This window comes from Gadus chalcogrammus, chromosome 3 (genome assembly GCF_026213295.1).
Source record: "Gadus chalcogrammus isolate NIFS_2021 chromosome 3, NIFS_Gcha_1.0, whole genome shotgun sequence".
Lineage (NCBI taxonomy): Eukaryota > Metazoa > Chordata > Actinopteri > Gadiformes > Gadidae > Gadus > Gadus chalcogrammus.
In genome coordinates, this window is record NC_079414.1 from 27,152,818 (window position 1) to 27,180,466 (window position 27,649).

Genomic DNA, 27,649 nt, shown 5'->3' on the forward strand with positions numbered 1-27,649 from the left:
GTGATAGGAAGGTACCTGAAACTTCTCCATAAGTTGACTCGGAACATGTTTTATGTGTAAGACTGTTTCTGTGTCTACTGTGGAAGCCACCATTGAAGTAAAAAAAAACGGTGCTCAAGAAATCCTTCCAATTCAAGCAATTATTTTAATTTATTCAAATGTAACTGGGTGAACGTTATGGGGAAACTGGTCAAACTTAAATAGGATTGGATGTAAAATGTCTGAAGCCATCCAAGCAGGATGTGCATGAAAAAATAAAAATGACGGCAGCGCAGGCAACAGGTTTTAAACTGACAACAGACTAATCTTGACAATGCTGCTTCTCTTTGAACAGTGGTCGAAAGGCATTTGGTAAGATGCACTTTTAAAGTGGCTACAAACCACATCATTCAGTGCAGTACAAAAACTGTGGACATTGCAAATCACACGAATAACGGCAGCGGTATCACCCCTGTAACCCCCCGAAAGATCTCCTACGAAGTCCTTGTTTTGGTTTTCATTTAAAAAAGAAAGTGCTCAGTAAATAAAAAAAGCGGACACATCAGTACACGACTGGAGTTTAGAAATACATGTTTAAAAAGTGAAGATAGAATTTATTTTTTAGTATGCATGTCATCATGGGCCCTCTTTATAAACTCTCGGCCGACATGGTGGACCGTCTCCGTGGATCTTCCTACTCGGAGGACTTGGTGCCGTTGAAGTCGCCCTGGGAGTCCACCTCCTCTTCTGAGGCGTCGTCCACCACGCCTCTCCGACCGCCGCCCACGCTACGCCGCGGGCCGCTGCCGAAGGAGGGCTCGGTGCCACGCCTGGGGAGACACGCACGCACACGCACGCACACAACAGACAGAGACGCAGAAGGACAGACACATGCAGGTAGACGGACAGACATACAGAAACAAACACACACAGACACAAAGAAGCACAAACACACACACACACACACACACACACACACACACACACACACGAACACAGGCTTTATCACAGTGCTCCGGTATTCTCGAAAGCGCCTTTAAAGGTGGGTTAGGGTTTTTGCCCGGACACCACTCGTGTCGTTCACACGGTTATGAGCGTCCAACGAGGACAAAGGTGTGATTTGGTTAACGCAGGTTGGAAGCGCAGCAGCGTTTCTCCGCTCAACTCATTGACTCTCCACCCAGAGGAATGAGTTTGGTTTCAGAAACCAAACCAAGCGCTGAGAAAAATATGGTTGTCGGGTGGCCGAGATTGGGAGTGCTTTCCGCGAAGCACATTCCATCTCGAGTGGATTTCTAATTGTGAGATAAACCATATTTCCCTCTGTTAGGCTTTTGAAGTGCTAGAGAGGCTGAGGATGGTGGGGAAAGAGGGAATATTAAGTCATGAGAGATGACTAAGTTACAGAGAGATGGTGATGGGGTCACTTCCAGACACGGAGGTACTTGCTTTTTTTACTCCTTGGGTTCTGGGTTGCCTCTGCAAGAGAGATGAACACGGTAGTTTGTGCTAAAGCTCAGACAGGTTGCTTATTATTCTAGTAAAAAGCGCATTAAAAGTATTCACTGTCTGTTCATAATTTCTGTTCTACAAACATCCGTTTTTTGGAGAGCACACAGAAGCAGATTTCACATTAAACAACATTTATATATGTTGACAAAATAGACGTTCCGAAATCATTTTCCTCATTCCCGATTCCAATTACTGAACTTGAGTATCGGCCGCGAGCGAGTATATATCAACACAATTCGGCATTTGTCATTGTGACTAATAATAGCACTTACAGTCGACAATACTATTTTTCAGAACTAGATCATTTACATTTATAATCTATCATTAAAATAAGACATTTGTTTTCCTCTAGTTAATCGTCTACGCATCCATGTTTTTCCGAATTAGTTCGAACCCACGTAGGTCGGAGATGACTCGTTTCCCGTTCCGACTTTCGACCTCCGACCGTTAACGAACGCAGCGTAACACCGTAGTGTTTTTGATGCTCTCTGCCCGTGTAGTAAAGGAGCTAGTCACAGGATGGTATCGGATCAGTGCATAGACCCACCACCCACTATATAACATAACAACACATATCAAACACAACTTGGCCGTTTGATACTCTGTTTTTTGCACGGTTTTAGCATTAAATATCAGCTTGTGTACTATTCTTCTTGTATATTGTTTCCCTGCATTAGTATTTTTTGTTATTTTTAGCATTCAGCATTTAGCATTTTATACTTTTGCACAATTACATTTGTTGTTCTTTACTGGTATTCTATTTGTGACGTAGTGTTTGCTGCTGCTGGAAGAGCAATTTCCTGAGGGGAATATTCCCGAGGGATGAATAAAGTTCCTATCCATCCATCCATCCATCCATCCATCCATCCATCCATCCATCCATCCATCCATCCATCCATCCATCCATCCATCCATCCATCCATCCATCCATCCATCCATCCATCCATCCATCCATCCATCCATCCATCCATCCATCCATCCATCCATCCATCCATCCATCCATCCATCCATCCATCCATCCATCCATCCATCCATCCATCCATCCATCCATCCATCCATCCATCCATCCATCCATCCATCCATCCATCCATCCATCCATCCATCCATCCATCCATCCATCCATCCATCCATCCATCCATCCATCCATCCATCCATCCATCCATCCATCCATCCATCCATCCATCCATCCATCCATCCATCCATCCATCCATCCATCCATCCACCTATCTACCTGTCTATCTACCGATAAACAATGACTGACTTTTCGGCAATATCGGAAGCATTTCCGATTTCCGATTTCCCGACATCGGTATCGGAACAGCTCTACATCTAGAACAGACGTGTAGCCACTGGCGTGCCGCCGCGGCGGCGCCGGGCGCTACCTGAGTTTGCTCTTGAGCGAGTTGACCTCGCGGCCCAGGGCGTCGCTGGCCTCGGTGGCCTCGTCCAGCTCCCGCTGCAGCTTCCTTCGGGCGGCCGTGGCGCGCTGGGACTCCTCCTCGGACTCCTCCAGCTGCCGCTTCAGCTGCTTCATGCGCGCCGTGGACTTGTCCGCCTGTAGGGGGTGAGCGTGTGTTACGGACGTGTTCCTAAAGGTCAACGGTCCGTTTCCTCCCCTCATCATCACCCTTCAGCGAGCTCTTAAGGGAAGATGGGCTTAAATGATCCCACACAGGCCGTTATGGAATATCAACGCGAAGAGTGTGCAAGAGATCCCAGATTTCTAGAAATGATAATAATATAATAATAAAATGCATGGAACCAATGTGTGTCTGGTTAAGGGGTGTATCCCTCCCAGGTTAAGGTGTCCACTGTTTGAGCGTTGACAAAGGTTTGTGTCCCCTGTTTGAGTCTGGTGACGGAGTGTTTGAGTCTGGTGAAGGAGTGTTTGAGTCTGGTGACGGAGTGTTTGAGTCTGGTGAAGGAGTGTTTGAGTCTGGTGAAGGAGTGTTTGAGTCTGGTTAAGGTGTGTTTGAGTCTGGTGAAGGAGTGTTTGAGTCTGGTTAAGGAGTGTTTGAGTCTGGTTAAGGTGTGTTTGAGTCTGGTGAAGGAGTGTTTGAGTCTGGTGAAGGAGTGTTTGAGTCTGGTTAAGGTGTGTTTGAGTCTGGTGAAGGAGTGTTTGAGTTTGGTGAAGGTGTGTATCACTCCCAGGTGTGATGAAGGTTAAGGTGTAGGTGTGTATCGTCACCTGGTCCTTGTACTGCTCTGACTGCTTCCTCTCGTCCTCCACCTGGATCAGAAGGTCCTTCAGCTTCTTGTCCTTCTGCCGCAGGCCCTTGGCACTCGCCTGCTTCTCCCTGGGGGGCCGGCCGGGGTGGAGGGGGGTGAAGGGGGTACAGACACATTGGTCATCTCTCTCCTTCCCCTACTATCTCCAATCTCTTCCCCTTTGAGTCTTTCAAAGGGGAAGCTTCTTTTTTTCATCAATCATCCAGACTCATGTGCATTAACTATACACAGGGTTTCAACAGGTTACATTTAAGACATTTAAGAGCTTAAGACCTTGCCTTAAGGACTTATAAGTTATAAGGACTTAAGGGACCTTTAAAGGGACTTTAAAAGCTTAAAAGTCATTAAAAAGGAGGGATATGGTTCATACAGATCAATATATCATAAAAAATAAAATGTAAAGAGCACCTAAGGAACGACACGGATGTAAAAAATGACGGATAAAATTCAAATAGTTTTGTGTGTGTGGCCTCATCCAATCAGATGTTAGGGATTCTACTGACGTGATAGGACCTGAGGAACTAGGTGGGGCACTGACCTGTTCTCCTGCTCCACCTGCTCCTCCAGCTGCGCCACCTTGGCCTCCAGCACGGAGATGGAGCTCTTGAACTTGGACTTGACCTGGTTCTCCATCTCCTGCAGCTTGGCCTTCAGCTCCTTGTTCTGCCGCTCCGCCTGCTGCCGCGCGCTCTCGTTCTTCTGGGAGGTGCTGCGCTCCGTCTGCAGCTCGTTGTTCAGCTGCTCCACCTGCGGGTGGAGGGGAGGGTGGGGGGGGGGAGTGGGAGGTTAAGGTGGGCTGGGTTCTCCACCTGTATTAGGAGGTTAAGGTGAGCTGGGTTCACCACCTGTATTAGGAGGTTAAGGTGGGCTGGGTTCAGTAACTATTAGGAGGTTAAGGTGGGCTGGGTTCTGTAACTGTATTAGGAGGTTAAGGTAGGCTGGGTTCTGTAACTGTATTAGGATGTTAAGGTGTGCTGGGTTCTGTAACTGTATTAGGAGGTTAAGGTGAGCTGGGTTCTGTAACTGTATTAGGATGTTAAGGTGGGCTGGGTTCTGTAACTGTATTAGGAGGTTAAGGTGGGCTGGGTTCTGTAACTGTATTAGGAGGTTAAGGTGGGCTGGGTTCACCCCCTGTATTAGGAGGTTAAGGTGGGCTGGGTTCTGTAACTGCATTAGGATGTTAAGGTGGGCTGGGTTCTGTAACTGTATTAGGAGGTTAAGGTAGGCTGGGTTCTGTAACTGTATTAGGATGTTAAGGTGGGCTGGGTTCACCCCCTGTATTAGGAGGTTAAGGTGGGCTGGGTTCTGTAACTGCATTAGGATGTTAAGGTGGGCTGGGTTCTGTAACTGTATTAGGAGTTTAAGGTAGGCTGGGTTCTGTAACTGTATTAGGAGGTTAAGGTAGGCTGGGTTCTGTAACTGTATTAGGATGTTAAGGTGGGCTGGGTTCACCCCCTGTATTAGGAGGTTAAGGTAGGCTGGGTTCTGTAACTGTATTAGGATGTTAAGGTGTGCTGGGTTCTGTAACTGTATTAGGAGGTTAAGGTGAGCTGGGTTCTGTAACTGTATTAGGATGTTAAGGTGGGCTGGGTTCTGTAACTGTATTAGGAGGTTAAGGTGGGCTGGGTTCTGTAACTGTATTAGGAGGTTAAGGTGGGCTGGGTTCACCCCCTGTATTAGGAGGTTAAGGTGGGCTGGGTTCTGTAACTGCATTAGGATGTTAAGGTGGGCTGGGTTCTGTAACTGTATTAGGAGGTTAAGGTAGGCTGGGTTCTGTAACTGTATTAGGATGTTAAGGTGGGCTGGGTTCACCCCCTGTATTAGGAGGTTAAGGTGGGCTGGGTTCTGTAACTGCATTAGGATGTTAAGGTGGGCTGGGTTCTGTAACTGTATTAGGAGTTTAAGGTAGGCTGGGTTCTGTAACTGTATTAGGAGGTTAAGGTAGGCTGGGTTCTGTAACTGTATTAGGATGTTAAGGTGGGCTGGGTTCACCCCCTGTATTAGGAGGTTAAGGTGGGCTGGGTTCTGTAACTGCATTAGGATGTTAAGGTGGGCTGGGTTCTGTAACTGTATTAGGAGTTTAAGGTAGGCTGGGTTCTGTAACTGTATTAGGATGTTAAGGTGGGCTGGGTTCTGTAACTGTATTAGGATGTTAAGGTGGGCTGGGTTCAGTAACTGTATTAGGAGGTTAAGGTGGGCTGGGTTCTGTAACTGTATTAGGAGGTTAAGGTGGGCTGGGTTCTGTAACTGCATTAGGATGTTAAGGTGGGCTGGGTTCTGTAACTGTATTAGGAGGTTAAGGTTGGCTGGGTTCTGTAACTGTATTAGGAGGTTAAGGTGGGCTGGGTCCTCTAATAACTGGTCCGGCCAAAGGCACCACGCGCTGCTGCTGATTGGTCACCTGCTGTGTGCTCTTCCTCTGCCTGTCGTTGACGATCTCCAAGTTGCTCTGCTCCTCCTCAAGCTCCTCCTCCAGCTGGGAGATCTTAGCCTCCAGCCGGCGCTTCTCATCGGAGAGGGCAGACCTGGGCACAGGACACAAACACCCCCAGTCAGAATCAGAACCCCCCACGCGTCTCGGCAGTGCCTCGCCACACAGCAGCGGGGCTGCGGGCGATCTAAAGGGGGGCCTCCACTCACTTCCCGGAGGAGTTGCTGGCGAGCTCGTCGGACAGCTCGTCGCGCTCCGCCTCCGCCTGCTTCCTCGCCCGGTCAGCCGCCGCCAGATCCTAGAGTCCCATGAGCAACGCATCGTCCGTTAGGGCAGGGGTTAGCAAACGGAGGTCCGCGTCCCCCTAGGGGTACTTTGGAGTACTGCACGGTGTACTCAGAAAATGTAGAAAGTTTCAATTCTGACAGCTGGATAATAGAAAATCGAGAAAATGTGGTTGAATTGTAAATCTGAAAACAAGGAGAATCCATGAAAAATAAAGTTCTGTGCCGGTGAAGGGGGGGGAAATATCTCAGAGGGGGTTCACCAGTAAAGAAGGTTTGAGAACCAGTGTGTTAGAGGAGTCTGCGGCTTCTTAACACAGTAGCTCTCATTCCCATCCACTGTAACGGTGGGGAGGTTACCTCCTGCAGCTGCATGAGCTCCGCCTCCAGGCCCTTGGCCTTCTTCTCGCTCTCCTTGGCGGTGGTCAGCACCTCCTCTCGGGCTGCGTGGGCGTCCTCCAGCTCCCTCTGGTAGTCCTTCATCTGGAGCTGGGGAGGGACAAGAGCGACGACGCGGTGAGGCAAACCCGTACCCGGCGGGGGGAGGACGAGAGGATCCCGAGTCCGAGGACGTCTGCGCTACCTGGATCTTCTTGAGCTGCTTGACCGCCTCGTCCCGGCCCTTGTTGGAGGTCTCGATCTGTCCCTCCAGGTCCTTCAGGTCGCCCTCCAGCTTCTTCTTGGCCGCGGCGGCGAGGGTCCTCTGCTTGCGCTCGTCCTCCAACTCGGTCTCCAGTTCGCGCACCTGTTGAGAGACAAGCAAACGCTTTGAGATGCAGTTTGGTTCTGGAAATGACTTTCAGGGATGAGGATTAATTTACATTACGCATACTTATTGAGGGCGTCTAGCAGACGCTTTGATCCAAAGTGACTCACAATAAGTACATTTGTCAGAAGAAAGAGAAACAACATTATATCTCTGTCGTTACAGTAAGGATATGTTCATAGAACCAAGTGCCAAGCACTAACCATCACTAGGTTAACCCATTCCCCGTACACAAAACGGATATCTAGGATAAGATGCTACACAATGCTAAGTACTATTTTATGTAAGCGCCAGGACGTACAACATACAATAAGTGTTTATATTAAATTGCAGGAGGTACAACACACAATAAGTGCGTACATTAGGTGCCAGGACGTACAACATACAGTAAGAGCGTACATTAGGTGCCAGGACGTACAACATACAGTCAGAGCGTACATTAAGTGCCAGGACGTTCAGCTCCGAGGTCTCGTTGAGTTCCTACCTGCTTGACCAGCTGCCTCTTCTTCTCCTCGCCCATCTCATCGCGTCCCAGCAGGTCCCTCTCGAACTGGGCCTTGAGCGCCTGCATGTTGACCTCCAGCCGCAGCTTGCCGTCCTCGGCCGCCTGCAGCTCGTCCTCCAGCTCCTCCAGCTGGGTCTTCATCTCCTCCACCTGGGCCTCCAGGCCCCGCTTGGACTTCTCCAGCTCATGGACCTGGGAGGAGAGCGAGGGAGTGAGCCCCAATGTCAGCAGGGCTCGGACCAAGTCTAGGATTCTCGGCAAAACGTTTAACGGGACGTTTTGGCCTTCGTTTCTCAGAAATGACAGACCCATAATATGGGTTCTTCTGGAAGATCTGATTTATGCTGAAACAACAAAACATAAAACTGGAGGTTTTAGCCTTAGTTTCTCCGGAGTTAAAGACCCCAAAACATTGGTTCCTCCGGAGGAAATTATACATGCTGAACCCTTTGTCTGAATCTCTTTTGACGATTTACCATCGTGCATTGTAGGTCAAATCGACTCAATCAAAATTAATGTTCCACATCCAAAATGTGAAACATCAAAATGAGCAAAACACCCCAAAGCGCTACTCACACTCTTGCCGACGTCGTCCTTGGAGCTGACCAGGTCCTCCATCTCGGCCTTCAGGCTCTTGTTGGCCCTCTCCAGCTCCTCGCGGGAGTCCTGGGCCTCGTCCAGGGCTCTGGCCAGGGACAGCGCCTTGGTCTCCTTCTCCCGGGCTTCCGCCTCCGCGCGGTCTCGCTCATCAGCGTACTTGCTTGAGATGCTCTTCTCCTCGGCCAGCATCTAGCAGGGACCACAGAAAGCCACAAGTCCATTGAGTATGCTATAATATAACGTATAACTTATAGAACAACGTCCTTTGAACACTAATCTCTTTCCCTGAAATCGAACTCTCTGTAAAGACATGCACCATCAGCTGCAAAATTTGTTGTTTGCAACTCTCATACCTGGTCAAACTTCTTCTGCTTCTTCTCCAGGTTGGACACGTTCTGCCGCTGGTTGTCCAGATCCATCATGATGTCCTCTAGCTCCTGTCCGAGACGGTTCCTGGTCTTCTCCAGCTTGTCGAAGGCGGAGGCCTTCTCCTCAAACGCGGAGTTGGCCGCCTCCAGATCCCTCTGCAGACGCTTCTTGCCTTCCTCCAGCAGCTCCACGTTCCCAGTCATCTCGTCCAGCTTCTTCTTGGAGTCCGACAGCTGAGGACATAAAGAGAAGAAGGAGATGGAGATGGGGAAGGAGAGGGAGGAGGAGAAGAAGCAGAAGAAGCAGAAGAAGCAGAAGAAGAAGAAGAAGCAAAAGAAGAAGAAGAAGAAGAAGCAGAAGAAGAAGAAGAAGAAGAAGAAGAAGAAGAAGAAGAAGGAGGAGGAGGAGGAGGAGGAGGAGGAGGAGGAGGAGGAGGAGGAGAAGAAGAAGAAGAAGAAGAGAATCAGTTTTAATAATTGAATAATCTGCCATTTAAAAGGCCTATTAAAATAACATCTCACCCTGAGTGCCCCCTGTGTGTGTGCCCTCTCTCACCTGGATGTTGAGGGTGGAGACGTGTCTCTCCACGTTTCTCTTGGCCTCCACCTCCTCGTCCAGCTGGTCCTGCAGGCTGTTCTTGTCGTCCTCCGCCTGCCGCAGCTTGGTGGAGAATTGGAGCTTCTGCCGGGTCTCCTCAGCTAGGAGCTCCTGAGGAACACACAGAGGGGGGGTCAGCGGTGAACACCTCAGCTCCAGTCAGACGCCGGACCCCCCGGAGGGGCTGTCTCCCTCCTCACACTGACCTGAGTGTCCTGGACCTGGGCGGAGAAAGTCGAGACGTCTTTGCTGAGTTTGATGTTCTTGCCCTCGGCTTCGTTCAGGAGGACGGTCACCGACTCCAGCTCGATCTGCAGGAAGACAACAGGACACACTCTTGGTCTCAGAACAGGACACACGGACGTGGTGCAAGAACAGGACAAACACTCACGGCCTCAGACAGCAGTAGAGTCAGAATAAGTTCAACGTTTAATCAATAAAATAAAATAAAATTAAACTGTATTTGTTCAGGTACAGTCTCAAAGGGCTTAACAGGCCTGTATTCATGACATTTATGATTTAATCCAACAATCAGAAGAATATCTAGAATATATATATGTACTGTATATGTATACAGGGCCGTAGCACCAAATCCTGGGCCCCTATACTATAGCAACTGTCCCCTTTGTCCCCGCAGTCCGACGGCCCTGTATGTATATGAATGAACGGTTCTGACCGTGATCTTGCTGCAGCGCTCGCCCAGCTCTCCCTTCTGCTTCTCGCTGTCGGTGAAGCGGACCTGCAGGTCGGTCAGCTGACCCTCCACCTTCTTCCTCTTGTGCTCCACGTCCTGTTTGGCCGTGGCCAGCGTGCGGACCTCTATCGTCAGGTCCGACGTCTCCTTCTCCAGCGCCTGCTTGGCCTTCTCCAGGGTGGACTTCACCTGCAGGTCGGGAGAGGAGTCAGCAGGTCTGTTCCGAGGAAGCCCAGGTGGAGCACCTGGGCTTAGCTCCGGCGGTAGAGCAGGTTGACTCCAGGACACCCCTAGCTGTGTGTCGAGGTGCCCCTGAGCAAGGCAGCTAACCCTAACTGCTCCTGATGAGCTGGCTGTCGCCTGGCACGGTTGACACCGCCTATGTCAGTGTAGGAATGGTTGTAAGTCGCTTTGGATCAAAGTGTCTGCTAAGTGTAAATAGCTCCAGCATGAGCATTGCTACAGTCATTTAGCTTTAGTTTACCCAAAGTGACATCAGTCAGCCTTCATTCCAGTCCTTTCACTGGGGACGTCGGGGATGGACCCCAGAACCTCCTGACGGGGGGGGTTCTCATTGAAAGGGTACTGTGGGGGGGCGACGTACCCGTTTGGACTGCTCCAGCTGCTCCGTCAGCTCCTCCACCACCTGCGTCTGCTTCTGCCTCATCTCGTGGACCACGGCCTCGTGGGTGCGGTTCTCCTCCTCCATGGCCTTCTTCAGCGTGGTCACCTCGTGCTCCCGCTTGGCTCTGAGACGGGGAGCGCATGGGTTCACAGTGAATACAGATAGGAGCACACGTGGAGGTAGATGAGGAGATGGATAGGAAATACTTATTATATTTCAGCGTAATAAAGACATTTACATTTTACATTTTTCATTCAGGGCGTTTAGCAGATGCTTTTATCCAATGCGACTTACAATAATTCCATTTGTCAGGAGAAAGAGAAACAACAATATATCTCTGTCGGTACAGTAAGGATGTTCATAGAACCAAGTGCCAAGCACTAACCATCACTAGGTTAACCCATTCCCCGTACACAACAAAGACAGCTAGCATAATATGCTACACAATGCTAAGTACTATTTTTAAGTGCCAGGACGTAAACATACAATAAATGAAGACCTCGTGACACGGTGCCTTGATAAAAGCTGGATCTGTTCAGTGTTAATAAAGACTCAGAAACACTCTGAAGGGGCGTGGCCAGCGGTCTATGCCTCCAAGTGGGCGTGGCCTGCGGGTTCTGCCTCTAAAGGGGCGTGACCATCGGTCTCTGCCTCTGAAAGGGCGTGGCGAGCGGGGTCTAAAGGGGCGTGGTCAGCGGGCTATGCCACCAAGTGGGCGTGGCATGCGGCTCTGCCTCTAAAGGGGAGTGGCCAGCGGGCTCTCAAGGGGCGTGGCCTGACCTGAGCTCCTGCTGCGTTGCGGTGCTGTCCAGGGTGTCCTCCAGCTCAGACTTCAGGGCCTCCAGCTCCTCGCCCAGGTCCCTCTTGGTCTTCTCCGCCTTGTTGCGGGCGACTCGCTCCGAGTCCAGGTCCTCCTGCAGGTCTGAGATGTGGCCCTCCAGCTCCCGGATCTTCTTCAGCGCGTTGTTCTTCTGCGCCGTCTCATCCTCTAGCCTGGAGGACGGTGAGAGAACACATGTGTTACGTATGCCATGGATGGTCATCAGTATGCATTGCTACTCCATGCCTGAGGGGGGCGCTCTACGGCACCTGTTCAGTGTAACATCGTCCTGGTGCTAGTGAATCAGAGTTAAAATGGATTTAAACCTCTCGACCTGCTTTCTTGTGTCACGTTCAAGTTATCCTTGTATTATAGAACGGACATAATAACACGGAGTATGGTAAGGTGTTGAAATGACTATAACTGTAAGAGTGTTTTATTTAATCGCATTTTAATATGGAATTTCAACCGCAGACTTCACTGCACTTAATGAAATGATTGTAATTTGAATGCTACAGTTTTAGTTTGGTTTCTAAACCAAAGGACTACCTTTGGTAGTCCAGTACAGCAGATTCTACTCCAGTAATGAACGGATCACTTTAAAGCAACAGGATGTCGCTGCTCGTCTCACCTGGCCAGTGCCGTCTGCAGCTCCTCCTCCTTCTTGGCCAGCTGGGCCTTGAGCTCGGCGATCTGGGCCTGAAGGTCGGCCAGCTGCTCCTGGAGGTCGTTGGACTCCGCCTCCAGCTTCCGCTTCACCTTGTCCAGCTCCTGGCGACCCTTCTCCTCCTTCTTCAGGCGGACTGGGGGAGGAGTCAGGGCAGGAGGTCAGAGGGTCAGGAGGTCAGAGGGTCAGAAGGTCAGAGGGTCAGGAGGTCAGAGGGTCAGGAGGTCAGAGGGTCAGGAGGTCTCAGGGTCAGGAGGTCAGAGGCACGGAGAGACACGGAACGAGGCTAGGGAGGCTTTTGAATGTGCACTATTTAATAGTCTAACCTAAGACTATTCAATAGTGTGGATTCATGGCTCCAAATGTGATGTTTTTCGCCCTTTTCCGTTTGATTTAAAGAGAAAAGGATGCAGCGGAACAAACGATTCCAAGCCCGAGTAATGAAGGCAACAGGGCCTTGGTTTAAGGTAAGTCCAGGATAATGGAGCAGTATAAGCGTGATGTTTACCCTCCAGCTCAGAGATCATGGACTCGTGTTTGTTCTTCAGCTTGGTGAGGTTCTTGGACTTCTCCTCCTCCTCAGCCAGGTTGGTGCTGAAGTCTGCGATCCTCTCCTCCATCAGCTTCCTCTCCTGCCCGTCCACAAACACAGGCGATGTAACATCAAATCCAATCCAAACATCTATCTCATCTCAACAGGTTAGGGCTAGGGCTTATCACACTCACACCTGGTGGCATGACATCACTGCTTTAAGGGATGCATAACCTGCATAGATACTATCAGCTCACAACACCACCACTTTCCACAACTTTACTCCAAGGGTAAAAGGTCACATGTCATAACGAACGGCGTCCCGGTCTACGGAGAAGACGTAGAGAGACGAAGCCATGGTACCTTGACGTAGCCACGGTACCTTGACGTAGCCACGGTACCTTGACGTAGCCACGGTACCTTGACGTAGCCACGGTACCTTGACGTAGCGAGTGTACCTTGACATAGCGAGCGTACCTTGCACAGCTTGTTGTTCTGGTCCTCCATCACCAACACGTCGTCCTCCAGCTTCTTGATCTTCCCTTCGCAGGTGACCTTCTCCAGCTGGAGCTTCTGCCGCGCGTCCTCTTCCTCCTCGAGGTGTTCCTCCAGGTCCTGCAGCCCGAGGGTTCAGCATCAGTGTACACATCATTCAGCAGCGAGGTCATGATGAACCCAGGCATGTACGTCGTGGAAATATCAATCATAACCATAATGTACAATTATATACAAATTATATTAACCTTGTTTGTATGATTACTAGTCAATTTAAAAGGAATTGCATACATTCTCCATGGACCTAGAGATACCTATCATGGTATCATAGTAATGATACCAAGGCCGTGCCGATCGACTTCTTTGTTGTGTCGATTCCTTTAACCGTCTTGCAGCCTTGCTTGTAGACTTGCAGACATGTCCACTTCCCCGTTAGTGTATTGCAGTTCGACTTGGCCCCTATCGCCACGGCTGACTTCTGCCCTGACCAATCCTAAACTCTCCCCGATGGAGAGCTTCACTCCCCCTCACCTTTGGTACCTTTGTAACTATCCACAATGTGAAAGTTCCCCAAGACGAATCTTGTTCACCCATTTTCTTACTGAATGTATTCTTCGTAACTATGTCCGATATGTTCTGTCTTAAAAACAAGTTATTCTTCATCAATGCATCAGCATCTTAGGATGTCTGCCCTCCAGCTCTCTAGAAAACAACCACCAAGACCCTTTAAGGCAAGACGAGGGATGAAGGAGGCGAGCCTGACCTGCATCTGCTGCTGCATCTTCTTCTTGTCCACCATGAGGGCCTGGGCGCGGTCCTCCTCCTCCTCCAGCCGCGCCTCCATCTCGTGGAGGATCTCCTCCAGCTCCTGCTTCTTGGCGCCCAGACGCACCCTCATCTCCTCGGCCTCGGCGTACAGCTCTGTCTCCGCCTGGAGCTGCTCCTGGAGCGCGTTCCTCTCCTCCAGGACCTGAGGGGTAGCAGGGTGGAGGAGGAGGAACAGGGTGGAGGAGGAGGAGCAGGGTGGAGGAGGAGGAGGAGCAAGGTGAGGGCAGAGGCAGGGTGAGCAACACAACTGAACCCCACAACTGAAGCCGCGACCCCACTTCCCCCTGTCGCCTCCTCTCTGGGTTCTCTCTGGTTCTGCTCGTTTTATGAACAGTACATGAATGTTTTGTGTACGATTATGGGTTTGAGGATGCTAAACTAATGAACCCACGGGTTTAAAATGCAGGAAAGAGTGACATTGATTTGCAGCCTTTATATCACCATAAAACCCTGACATCACCCTGCAGATTGGATTGGTTTGTGTGCGGGGCCGCTTACCGACGTGTGCTTCAGGCTGATCTCCTTCAGCTCAAACTCAAACTTCACGGCGACCTCCTTGGCGCTCTTCAGCTCCTCGTCCTTCATGCCCATCTCCTCCTCCTGCCGGGTCACCTGGAGCAGAGGCTTGACCTGCAGCACGCAGAGAGACCAGCAGAGAGACCAGCAGAGAGACCAGTACAACAGGGGTTAGAGGCCGATGGAGGGACGCTCTCCATGTGATGCTTGTGGTGCATTATGGGGCCTGTCTCCTGACCTTGGTGAAGAGCCTCCACCACTGCCAGTTCCTGAGCTTCAGGTAGGCGGCGCAGTTCCTCTGGATCACCTTCATGGCCGTCAGCTGCTGCTGCCTCTTGGAGAACGCCCTGGGAGAGACGCACAATGCATCGGACAATACGTTGTAGACGATGGTAAAAAGTAGAGTTGTTCCGATGCTGATACCAGGATTGGAAATCTGCCTAAAATCGGCTGATACTCAAGTTCAGGAATCAGCATCGGTATCAGGAAGGAGAAAGTCATATCTAATCAAAAGTAATAGATAGATGAAAAAAAAAATACTACTAGTATGATAATGATTATTATTATTATCGTGATTATGTTGCAATTATTTAGCTAAAATTCTCATTATATGATGTTGAATTATGTTACATACAACAACATGCATATACTGAGGCTACTGACAAGGAAAGTAAAATAATCCTGATTTAACAGGACAACACAACGCCACTCCTGGCGGGGAGAGGCTTGGACGTACTTCCTGGCCAGGAAGCCTCTGGCCTGCGACTGGAAGGCGATGATCACCACGGTGATCTTCAGGTCCCTCTCCTCCTCCAGCTGGGCCAACACGCCCGTCCTGAAGAAGATCTTACTCTGGCCGATCCGGTACAGGTTGGGGTCCAGGTCCAGATGTTTGATCTGCAGACACAGAGAAGGAGAAGGAGAAGGAGAGAGAGAAGGAGAGAGAGAAGGAGAGAGAGAAGGAGAAGGAGAGAGAGAAGGAGAGTGAGAAGGAGAGAGAGAAGGAGAAGGAGAAGGAGAAGGAGAAGGAGAGAGAGAAGGAGAAGGAGAGAGAGAAGGAGAAGGAGAGAGAGAAGGAGATGGAGAAGGAGAGAGAGAAGGAGAAGGAGAAGGAGAGAGAGAAGGAGAAGGAGAAGGAGAAGGAGAGAGAGAAGGAGAAGGAGAAGGAGAGAGAGAAGGAGAAAGAGAAGGAGAAGGAGAGAAGGTAAAGGGCAACAGCAAGCGATAAAGTATCACGTAAAATACAGTCAGACTCATAATAACACAACACATATAGGGGAGTTAAGAAAGATTAAGCTTTAATATTTCATATATGATTAGTATATTAATATATGAAATATGAATACTGCAGACTAGGCCATTGTGGGTATTGTGTTTGGGATTATTCACTGTTAATAACATTGATTGATTCCATTCGTATTCTGTTCGTCACTGAGTTGTAAATGTTTTATTGTAACTGCAGCTATGCTTAATGTTTGATTGATTTTGCCAGAATCATGATTCGTATTAATCTGCAGTTAAGTGTGCAGCTCTACTGCAGGCTGTGAGTACAGAGGCGTTCAGTGTATCATGACTTTACCATGAGGCAGCAGGCCTGCTTTCCATCCATGAAGCCTTTAGGGATGGCGTTCGCAGCCAGGATCTCATAACTGAGGGGTGGGAAGAAGAAGCAGAACAGGGAGAACGTATGAGGGAGGAGAAAAGGTCCCGAATACCACACACCGACTGTCAATCACATCAGAATCAGAATTACTTTTAATACATCTTATTATAGTACACAAGTACACAAGAGTACAATGCTTAGGCTACACACCAGCCATACACCTCAACACAGCAGCAACAAGACGTCAAAAATGAAAAAATGCAAACACAACACCCTACGTTGTTTAAAGCAGCGTGTGCTTAATGTCTACGGCTCCAACGTACCGCTGGCGGTATTCCTGGAAGAGGATCCTGTTGGGGAAGCCCTGTCTGCAGATACGGATCCCCTCCAGCACACCGTTGCACCTGAGCTGGTCCAGCACCAGCACAGCGTCCAGCTTACCCGCCTGAACACAGAGGAGGAGAGAGACGGAAGGGCTCCACGTCAGTGAGACCGATGAGAGCTACAGCGGGGAATCTCCTTCATGAATCAACAGGTTGGTCCACGACCAGTAAATTCACACAAACGTTGAGGGGATTATCAGCAGCAATTTCCTTTCAGTGTTGTCCTCTAAGTCAGATGTTGAACAGGTTTGTTTTTGTGCCACACAAATCAAATAATACACCATATGGTAAATTACAGAAGAGAACAGGATTGATGATAAAAAAAACGATAATATCTTTGTTCATTGGGACTTTTTACAATGGAACTAAATCGGGAAAAAACGTTGACTTCAACCGTGCCGAAGGCAAACAACTGAGGGTTGTCAAAAGTTGGTACACGTTTACAAACCGCGTGTAAGCAGGTCTCCAAAAATTAAAAGGAACTCTTCGGCGACAGGGGGCGCCATTTTTCACAACCCAACTAATCGCAAGTCGACCTCAAAGCAGCGCAGGGACTTGGAACTCGGCGTGCTGGCGTGAGAATGTCGGCATGCTCGCGGAACACTGCGCGCAGCCGCGCACCACAAGTGGCCGCAAACACGTGCCTCTTCTTTACAAAAGGCACATGCGGCGACATGTCTACTCGTTCATTGAACCGACATGAGGACATCCCTGGCGTCCGCCGTCCGATCCTCACCCTCTTCTCGTGGTTGGGGATGATGCAGCGGACGAAGTTGGGCTGCGTGTTGTGCAGCGTGGTCATCAGCTTGGTCAGGGACTCCTTGTAGAGCTGCCCCACGGTGCGGAACATCCCCTTCTTGGTCTTGGAGGAGCTGGGCATCGAGGAGTCGGACATCTTGGCGATGGTCTCCAGGCCAACCACTCTGTCAGCTGATTAACACAGCATGATCGACTCGTTAAGAACGGACTGGTTAACATCACACGATCACCTCGTATAGAACGGGCTCATTAACAACACATGATCTCCTCGTAAAGAACAGCTGATTAACACACAATTATAACCTTGTTAAGAACAGCTGGTTAACAACACACGATCACCTCGTTAAGAACAGCTGATTAACAACACACGATCACCTCGTTAAGAACAGCTGGTTAACAACACACGATCACCTCGTTAAGAACAGCTGATTAACAACACACGATCACCTCGTTAAGAACAGCTGGTTAACAACACAAGATCACCTCGTTAAGAACTTGCTGATTAAAAACTGGTGATTAACAAGAAGACAGAAGGCTAGGACGAGTCAGCATGCTCCCACCATCTTTCCAGAGGTCCTATTGAAGACAGCTATAGGAGCAGAAGGGTTATCTAAGGACTCTCACCATCTTTCCAGAGGTCCTGTACGAAGGGGCTGGAGGAGCTGTTGAGCAGGTTGGTGACGTTGTCGTTCAGGGGGTCCATGTTCTTCGTCAGCCAGGCCGTGGCATTGTAGCACACCTACACAGCGACAGGATGGACATAGGACAGCACTGAAACATCTGTCTGTCCGTCCGTCCGTCCGTCCGTCCGTCCGTCTGTCTTTCTATCCGTCTGTCTATCCGTCTGTCTATCAATCTGTCTATCTGTCTTTCTGTACATCTAGATATCTATCCATATCTATATCTATCTACGTACCTTCCCAGCGTAGTGAAGCACAGCGAACTCTGTCTTGTCTTTGAGCTGCTTGGGCTTGGAGAATTTGACGTGGTTCCCCTGTGTGTTCATCAGCTTCTCCACGAAGGAGATGTCCGTGGCCTTGGGGAACCAGCACTCCTCGTCCAGCAGGGCCAGGATGCCGGGGGGGTTGTTCTGGAAGAGACGGCGGAACCAGGTGAGACCATCCTCCCCATGATCTCAAACTGACCACTTAGGTAGTGGGGGCGGGACTAAATATCGATACAGCGGTATGTACGCCTTTCTTCGTGCGATAGGAGAATCGATACGCTGGCGCAAAATATCAATATTCTAATTTATAAAAGAAGGCGCTCTTAACAGATGTCCCTGTTCCTAGCGTCGCTACTTCCCTGCTCCTCCAGGTGGCTCTCAACACATGAACTAGGGACACTGTGTGTGTGTGTGTGTGTGTGTGTGTGTGTGTGTGTGTGTGTGTGTGTGTGTGTGTGTGTGTGTGTGTGTGTGTGTGTGTGTGTGTGTGTGTGTGTGTGTGTGTGTGTGTGTGTGTGTGTGAAGGCAGGACTCACGGGTCTCTCGATGAGCTCGATGCAGGGCTGCAGGTCCAGGCCGAAGTCGATGAAGTTCCAGTCGATGCCCTCCCTCTGGTACTCCTCCTGCTCCAGCACGAACATGGTGTGGTTGAACAGCTGCTGAAGCCGCTCGTTGGTGTAGTTGATGCACAGCTGCTCAAAGGAGTTGTCCTGGGGAGGGGGAGAACACACCCACCATCAACACACCCACCAATCAGGAGGGGGAGAACACACCCACCATCAACACACCCACCAATCAGAGGGGGAGAACACACCCACCATCAACACACCCACCAATCAGGAGGGGGAGAACACACCCACCATCAACACACCCACCAATCAGAGGGGGAGAACACACCCACCATCAACACACCCACCAATCAGGAGGGGGAGAACACACCCACCATCAACACACCCACCAATCAGGAGGGGGAGAACAAACCCACCAACACACCCACCAATCAGCAGGCCCCGATCAGAGGTGGAGAACACACCCACCCAGGTTAGTGATGTAGGGTGTGTGTGTGTGTGTGTGTGTGTGTGTGTGTGTGTGTGTGTGTGTGTGTGTGTGTGTGTGTGTGTGTGTGTGTGTGTGTGTGTGTGTGTGTGTGTGTGTGTGTGTGTGTGTGTTGTGTGTGTGTGTGAGTCTGCCATCATACCTCAAAGATCTCGAAGCCTGCGATGTCGAGGATGCCCAGGAAGGAGGCCCCCTGCCGCTTGGTCTTGTCCAGGGCCTTGTTCACCTTCATCAGGATCCAGCGGAACAGCCTCTCGAACATGGCCTTGGCCAGGGCCTCGATGGCAAAGTCCGCCTGGCACGCACACGCACACACACACACACACACACACACACACACACACACACACACACACAGGAGCACACACACACACACACACACACACACACACACACACACACACACACACACACACACACACACAAGCATGAGCATATATACACACACACATTCACGCACACACACCGGAGCACATACACACACGTACAAACAAACACGTGTGTGTGTTAATATTCAACCGGATGCAACACAACTTTATCACTGCACCGTGACCAACCTAAATGAACCAATGAGTCCAAAGTGACCTGGTGAAGCCCCCCCTCCTACCTGCTCCTTGGTCTGGGCCTTCTGCACCACCTCGCGGCCGACCTTGATGCGGGGGGTGAGGACGGCGCGGGTGAAGTCCGTCACGTTGATGCCCTGCAGGTGGCACACCTTCTGGGCGGCTGGGGGGGGGGCAGAGCGATGGAGAGCTCTCAGATTAATAACCCATCTCGATTAACGACGGCTCCCGGCACGTTTCTGACTGAGAATTCAGTCAGAAACTGAATTCAACAACACTGAATTGTTGAGCTTCAAAATCTTGCTCCTCTTTGCTCTCACTGTTGACGACTCTCAAATCTTCTCTAAAGCCCTCATTCACTCACAGTTAGGGACATATCTGTGTTTATAACACATGAATGGGATGGGATTGAGTTCTAGCAGTAGTAGGAGTAGAACTAGCAGTATGTCCATCGTAACTAGTTCTAATAGTAGTTCTAGCAGTAGGTCCATGTCTAACTAGGTCTAGCAGCAGTAGCTCCATGTCTCACCTGTGTTGTCGGGCATGGTGGCCTGCTCCTGGTTCCTTTCCTTCTTGAACTCGATGTTCCCCAGCTGCATCACGGCGGAGCACACCTTCATGATGCCTGGAGCAGGAACACAGGACCACAGGGTTTACACAAGACTACAACCACCAGGGACCACGGTGGACCATCCCATAATGTAGAGATGGCCATGGGAGACAGTGGACTACACTGATGAGGAGAGGAGAGGAGAGAGGAGAGAAGAGAAGAGAGGAGAGAAGAGGAGAGAGGAGAAGAGAAGAGAGGAGGAGAGAAGAGAAGAGAGAAGGAGAGGAGGAGAGGAGAGGAGGAGAGGAGAGAAGAGAGGAGGAGAGGAGAGAGGAGGAGAGGAGGAGAGAAGAGGAGAGGAGAGAAGGAGAGAAGAGGAAACAGAGGAGAAGCCTGCGTTCCCCATCATGTCTCCAAGCAGTAGCTGGCTATCATTTGGAGCCCTGGGGGCCTCCAGGTAGAACGCGGCCCCCTGAGAGCCCCCCCGAGGGTCCGTACCCATCCTCTCGTCCTCCGTCAGCCCCATGATGCTCATGGCCTCCATGGTCTCCTCGTACATCTCGTCGTCCTGCTGGCCCGTGATCCCCACGCTCCCGAAGCTCAGGAAGCGGTAGTTCGCGAAGGACTCCAGCAGCAGCTCCTCTGGAGGGGAACCAAAGATGGCGGCGGTCAGTTTGTGGGTCACAACAACATGAGTCACCAGCTCCAACTCATTCTGAACACGTTTGGTTCGTTCCTTCCTCGATACGAACCCTGCAGGCTGCAGCATACTGTTCTGCCTTACCTCGGACCTTGTCCTTGGCTCCGGCGATCATGTAGTAGAAGATGTGGAAGGCCCTCTCGGTCTTGGCCTGTCGGATGCAGCGAGACTTCTCCAGCAAGTCTGGAGGAGAAGGAGTCAAGGAGACACAAAGGAGACCCAGGAGCTATGAGGGAGTAACCTAGGTGCTAGCTAGGAGCTACCTAGGAGCTACCTAGGAGCTACTTAGGAGCTGCCTTGGCCTCAAGCTTACTGAAGCAAACCTAGCACTCTCGGTCTTCTGTTGAGCCACATTGCTAATGGCATTCATTTATTTTAGTATAGATTATGTACAAATAAACACTGATGAAATACTGCAAACTCTTGAGTATAAAATAAGATGACATGTGTTTACAACATCACAGCAGTGTTCATGTGGATGGAAGAGGTGTAAATAATTTGTATTTTGGTAGGATACAAGTCTCGATGTTGGCTCCGACGATATAGCCGGTCACATCAAAGTTGATACGAATAAATTTACCCTGGAAGATAAAATTAAGCAGGTGATAGTTAATTCAATCATTATTCAATTCACATTGACACAATACAACAATCGATAAATAACTAATACAAAATGAATGAATAGCTTTCACCATCAAAATAATTTGATAGTAGAATATAAATCTAAGATAAAAACTCACAAAGCGGGAGGAATTATCGTTTTTAATGGTCTTGGCGTTTCCGAAAGCCTCCAGGATGGGGTTGGCCTGCAGGAGCTGTTTCTCTAGCTCCCCCTGGTGGAGACAGCGGGACATGCGGGCATGTTCGTTACCATCCACAACGACACATTCAATGAGGGGTGTTAGTGTGGAGGGGAGAGTGGTGGCAGATTAATATTAGATAATGAGAATCTCAGAGGAGAGATGGGCTGTGTTTTTAAACTGTTATTGTACCCGTCTAAAGTAGTTGAGGATGATTCCGCTATGGTACTAATCTCTTAATCTCTTTAAGGGACTCTTAACCGGTAAAACAAAAACAAATCTTTTGAGATGTGTTTTTGCTCCTCTTTTGACTGCACAATTTGGTCAGTGAACTGATGTTCAGTAAGTGAAATGATCCCCCTAGCATCTAGCTAATGGAGCTGATCAAAGAGAGATCCCTTTAGCCTTTAGCTAATCCAGTTGATCAAAGGCACCGGCCTGGCAACAGGTCAGGTACAGTAGCCCCCCCCTCGGACACAGTCTCTCTCTCTTGAAAAAGACTACACAGAAAAACACAGAATGAGGTATGTTGTGTCTGCTCATGGTACTGCTATCACATACAACTGAGGATTCTACTTATTTTTTTGTGTCTGCTCCGATATTGATTGTTGCCTTATTGTGATTATTCCCAGTCTCACCTGTAATCTGCTGACCTGCTGAATGACTTAATGTGAACTTTTGCTCTGAAAGGTTAAGAAAAGAAGGAAGGGTACAGACCAGCTGACAGCGAGGAGCTGGCAGAGGAAAGAGAGCTGAGTCTTCACGGCCTCAGACCCTACCAGGACCCGAGGAAGGAGAGAACGAGATAGAGCCGGAAGCAGAGAGGAAGAGAGAGGAAGAGGGAGGGAGAGAGAGAGAGAGAGAGAGAGAGAGAGAGAGAGAGAGAGAGAGAGAGAGAGAGAGAGAGAGAGAGAGAGAGAGAGAGAGAGAGAGAACAAAAACAGAGAGAGGAAGAGAGAGAGAGAGGGAAAAGATGATCTCAGTTTTGGCACTCCGGCAGAGGGTTGAAGGGAGGAAGTGAGCATGCTGGAGAGACATAGGAAAGACAAACAGCAGAGGGTCAGAAACAATAAGGAGCAGAGATAAAGATGGATCGCCCCCATCAGTAGGGTTGAGGAGGAGAAAGGACTCCAGGACTGTAGTGCTGTCCGCACATGATGAACGAGTGGCCTTGTGCTTCAGGGAATACTCCTCAGAAACACACACACACACACACACACACACACACACACACACACACACACACACACACACACACACACACACACACACACACACACACACACACACACACACACACACACACACACACACACACACACGACCGAGGAGTGTTTGACACTGACAGGGGCTCAGCCTATCGCCAGGAACCCCAGCACGATAACAACATGTGTGTCATGTGACCCATTCCTCCTCCCTTCCACGAGGGAGAGAGGAGCAGGGGGGTCATTGCTGTCGGAAAGGGCTTCAAGGTCAGCTGAACTCCACACTGTGCAAACCCACACGGTCGACGGACCTCTGTGGGAGCTCATATTGCCGTGGTACAATATGATGGAGAGAGAGGAGAGCGAACGGGCATGCTCACACGGTGCCTGGTTTAGTATCGCTTGCTACACGTCTAGGGTGGACCCTTCCCCGTGCTGGAGAGGCGCAGGTCCTACCCAGCAGGGGAAGGCTGGTTCTGAAACACCAACGCCAACATCATCGCTCTGTTGTGAGGTGGACCAGAACCAAACGGTTAATAAACCCGCTGCATCAAACAGAAATGGGCTTTTGATGGAGCGGGCTCACAGCCATGTGAAGTGACTTGGGGGGGGGAGGGGGGGGGGTTGGAGCAGCATGCCATCGGTAATGACCGCATGTTGTTCCAAAGAGATGCAGATCCTGTTATGGTAAAACGGGGGAGGAATGGGGAGACTAAACAGTCTGAGTGAAGGACCCGAGCTATTTCAAACAGATTGTAATTCGTTTTTTCCTCCAGAGTGAAACTACTGATGCATGCAGGGTCTAGCCTGGATAAGGAACACACACACACACACACACCACGCCACACGGAACGACACACCAAAACACACGCCAGAGGGGGTTCTCTTTACTCACGTAGGCCAACTGAACTCCTGCCTGCTGCTATTTGAAGGAAATGGCGACACACAGAGTTAAACGCGCGCAGTTCACCGCTCAACACGAGGGACACTGCACAACGAGTCCCGTCTTTTGGAACACACAACAACACACACACAGACACACACACGGGGGGTGGGGGCGAGTGAGGACTTACGGCGCTGGTCTCCTTCTTGCCCTTGTGTGAGGAGGCCACCACAGCCAGGTACTGGATCACCTTCTTGGTGTTCTCTGTCTTCCCCGCACCAGACTCCCCGCTGGAGAGAGGGGGGTGGGGGGGGGGACAGAGGGGGGGGGGGGGGCGAGAGACATAGAGGGGAAGAGGGGGGGGGGGGGGCAGAGGGGGGGGGGCGAGAGACATAGAGGGGAAGAGGGGGGGGGGGGAGAGAGGTGGGGGGAGAGAGAGGAGAGAGAGAGAGAGGGGGGGAGAAGAGAGATGGGGCAGAGAGGGGGGAGAGGGGAAGGAGAGAGAGAGAGAGAGCGAGAGAGAGAGAGAGAGAGGACGATTTTTCAAACCATGTGCAAATGATAAAACATGACCTTTGACCTCAACATTTATTTTTTCAGTCTATTACATTCATTAGTTGCATTGCATGCTGTATTCTCTGCCAAAAGCTATAGGCCATTTGTAGACCATTTATAGACACAAAGAGTAATTATACAAGCACATCATTTCTCACACACACAGGCACACACACACACGCACACACACACACACACACACACACACACACACACACACACACACACACACACACACACACACACACACACACACACACACACACACACACACACACACACACACACACACACACACACACACACACACGCACACACTCTTATTCTAATGACTTCTTGGACATGTCCTAATGTAGCTTTGGTACTTTGCTGCTGGACTACCCTATCATACGGCGAGGGGGTTTCTCAGCTCGGAAGAGGCGACCCTGGTCGACCCGGGCCTGCTCAACAACATCCTGCCGTTCCAGGGTTTATTCCAGCCCAGCTCCTCGCCGCTATTCACCCACAATGAATTCAAGGAAGAGGAAATCGTTGACCCTGGTCAAGAGGACTGTTACAGACTGCGTGATGGATGAGCCGGCTCCCTACAGATGGATGTGTTCACGTGTAACGTGTGGGGAGATACGGTAAAATAAAGTGGACGTATATGACTGTACTCGTGATTAAGGGCTGTAGAAATAAAAAATAAAAAATTGAATTGAGTTCCATATCACACTGCTTAAACCCGCCACACATCTGACCACCATGCCACGGAACGCCCTCACGGTGTCCACACACCACCGCATTCCCACAGCATTCCCACAGCATTCACACAGCATTCCCACAGCATTCCCACAGCATTCCCGCTCAGTCCGTGCTGCCGTGAGTGACACGTACATCGGGTCCGCCAGTCTACACACACTTGGCGTCAGAGAGTTGTCACACACCCTGCCCTGGTCGCGCTTGTTTAAACGTTCCTAGGCTCTATTAGCACAGTTTAACACACACACACACTGAGCGCACACACAAACTACACACATCGAACACACGCGCGCACCTGTACAGACACCGCACAGGCGTGCACGTGCATGTGACCGGGTTGCACTCAGTCGCGCATGTGCGTGCATGTGTGTGCATATCACACAAACAGTTGCACACACGCACACATGCAACCCGACTTGGAGGAAGTGTCATACATGACATTCCATGTAGTGCAGACACTCCGACCATATATGGCTTTAAACCGTGCGGCAGCTCAGCCCCGTATAACTCCAGATCATGTTGGTCAGAAGACCAAAAAAGGCAGATAAGCTGGGCTTCCGTGGGCCTGTGGTCTTCTCCAGGTCTCGTAAATCCAACATGGAGGTCTTAGGTAGGTTTATATGTATTCGACTTGAAGTGGGACGGTTTGGTCCGGCTTTACAAAGTCGGAAGGTACAAACACACACAAAGGGAACTAAAGATAAGACAACAACTTGGACATCAACACCAAGCTGAACTCAACACAGCCTCAGGTTCACCGGCGGTATTCTGGAGTACCGAGGCCCCTTCTGCATGGAAGACCATGAGTCTGGATTCGTCCAACGCGGTTGAGAGGATGTTTTCAGTGTCAACACGGGAGCGTCATCATCACGTGATGCAGTGCATGTGCAGATGCAGTGCATTGTGGGTGCAGGGGGTATCTCAAGTTCACCCCTCTGCAGGAGTATGTGTTGTGTGTGATGTGTCTTTTGCAGATCCCCTCTTCCTCATTTTGACGTGCGATGTCAATATGTTATGGTTCTAATAACCTGAAGGATATTAAATAGTTCTGTTTATTTACTGTGGCGTGTTCAGTGAATAAACAGAGATCTGAATGCCAGGATAAGTGGTCTCTCTCTCTCTCTCTCTCTCTCTCTCTCTCTCTCTCTCTCCCCCCCCCCCCCCCTCTCTCTCTCTCTCTCTCTCACTCTCTCTCTCGCTCTCTCTCTCTCACCCTACTTTTTCCCAACGTTAAAATAATCGATTCTAAATGAGTAAACAAAGCAAATTGCAGCCAAAACATTTGCAAAGCTAATCTTGTTCTTCCATCAGCACGCGAACCCCGCTTCCTGTTTGCGGGCAGAGATGTTAGCAAGTCCCCAAGCCCCCCCCCCCCCCCGGGACTGCCCACAACCCCCCCCCCCCCCCCCCCCCCCCCCCCCTGGCCACACTGTCTCCATCAGAGAGTCCACCAATCACAGTCTTGACACCTGGTTCTCGATGCTACAGGGAAGCTCATGAAGCGTTCAGCGCTAGTACCTTCGCTACCAGGAACGGGAACCATTATGAATCTGCTGGTGAAGTATCAACTAAAAGCCTGAAGCAGCATCCTGTCATTCCTTCTGTTTACATAAGCATTATGTAACTTCCCGGCATATCCCGCCGCCAAACCCCCCCCCTTCCTTCTACCACTCCTCTGTGTTTAGTATGTGAAGGGAGGGAGGGAGGGAGGGAGGGAGGGAGGACAGGAGGGAGGGAGGGAAGGAGGGAGTGAAGGAGGGAGGGAGGGGGGTGGGGGGGAATAATATCACGGTGAATGATGAAAGAAGACTTACGTGCAGAGGATGGACTGGTCCTCGCGGTCTGTGGGAGGAAGAAGGAAGTGAAGTCAGAGGTTGAAACAATCAAGGTTCATAACAGGTCTCAGTGGTGCAGAGGTACGGCCGACCACACAAACAGTTACCACTGAAAGATCTTTACAGTATCGCCCAACATTCACCCCTTCATGCACACATTCACACACCGACGGTGGAGTCAGCCACGCAGGGCGACAGCCAGCTGGTCAGGAGCAGTCAGGGTGAGGCGTCTCGCTCAGGGACACCTCCACACTCAGCTAGGAGGAGCCGGGGATCGAACCAGCAACCTTCAGGTTACCAGCCGACCCGCTCTACCTCCTGAGCCACATGCCGCCCCACCGTCTGTCTAAGTAACTAACTATGTACATGCATGTGTTCAATTATGTCCCCTGAGTGCCAGAGAGGGGGGTGGGGGGGTCTTCCCCAAGCCTAAGCACATATCAGCCCATCTTACAAATGCTTTGATTCTAAAAATGAAATCAATTGTGTGTTCAGTGTGCGCTGAGTCACGACACAGCGCGCCAGCACCATGTAGGGCTGTTTCATCGGGGCGCACCTACAGCGCAGCCCGCCGCTGGCCGAGTCACACATTGTTGATTACATTTCATTCTTTACTACAAC

General features: G+C 50.3%; 2 protein-coding genes across 3 annotated transcripts in view; both read right to left on the reverse strand.

Moving 5' to 3' along the window:
- Positions 1-582: 582 nt before the first annotated feature.
- LOC130379934 (myosin-11-like) lies at positions 583-21,584 on the reverse strand. Of its 2 annotated transcripts, XM_056587080.1 has the most exons (36): positions 21,527-21,584; positions 21,094-21,192; positions 20,808-20,951; positions 20,289-20,384; positions 19,804-19,922; positions 19,339-19,491; positions 18,677-18,850; positions 18,111-18,284; positions 17,819-17,933; positions 17,172-17,365; positions 16,376-16,497; positions 16,029-16,098; positions 15,186-15,346; positions 14,688-14,796; positions 14,432-14,563; positions 13,869-14,075; positions 13,088-13,225; positions 12,587-12,710; positions 12,043-12,214; positions 11,372-11,584; positions 10,571-10,715; positions 9,949-10,155; positions 9,479-9,583; positions 9,231-9,383; positions 8,660-8,908; positions 8,283-8,495; positions 7,686-7,898; positions 7,019-7,180; positions 6,796-6,924; positions 6,361-6,449; positions 6,122-6,245; positions 4,259-4,467; positions 3,680-3,788; positions 2,874-3,046; positions 1,429-1,458; positions 719-809 (listed from the first exon to the last, which is right to left on the reverse strand). In XM_056587080.1, the coding sequence occupies exons 2-35, from the start codon at positions 21,122-21,124 to the stop codon at positions 1,434-1,436; spliced, it is 4,953 nt and encodes a 1,650-aa protein (XP_056443055.1). In that variant the 5' UTR covers positions 21,125-21,192; positions 21,527-21,584; the 3' UTR covers positions 719-809; positions 1,429-1,433. The 2 variants fall into 2 exon arrangements, with proteins under 2 accessions (XP_056443056.1, XP_056443055.1); XM_056587081.1 differs by lacking the exons at positions 1,429-1,458; positions 17,819-17,933; positions 18,111-18,284; ... (5 more) ...; positions 21,094-21,192; positions 21,527-21,584 and adding an exon at positions 17,755-17,777 and having other exon boundaries at positions 583-809.
- Positions 19,596-27,649, reverse strand: part of nomo (nodal modulator) — a 164,484-nt gene continuing 156,430 nt past the window's right edge. Inside the window, exon 32 of the mRNA XM_056587083.1 lies at positions 19,596-19,623. The gene's annotated coding sequence lies outside the window, so the exon portion shown is untranslated. The remainder of the gene's footprint in view (positions 19,624-27,649) is intronic.

Bases quoted from the DNA above. Each gene is read 5' to 3' on its own strand.
- LOC130379934 (XM_056587080.1), bottom strand. From the start codon at position 21,124: ATGATCGCCGGAGCCAAGGACAAGGTCCGAG. The intron at 7,899-8,282 runs GTGAGTAGCGCT...CTCTCCTCCCAG, and splicing joins AGGACGACGTCGGCAAGAGT to GTCCATGAGCTGGAGAAGTC. The intron at 1,459-2,873 runs GTAGCGCCCGGC...TCTCTCTTGCAG, and splicing joins TCGCTCAAGAGCAAACTCAG to AGGCAACCCAGAACCCAAGG.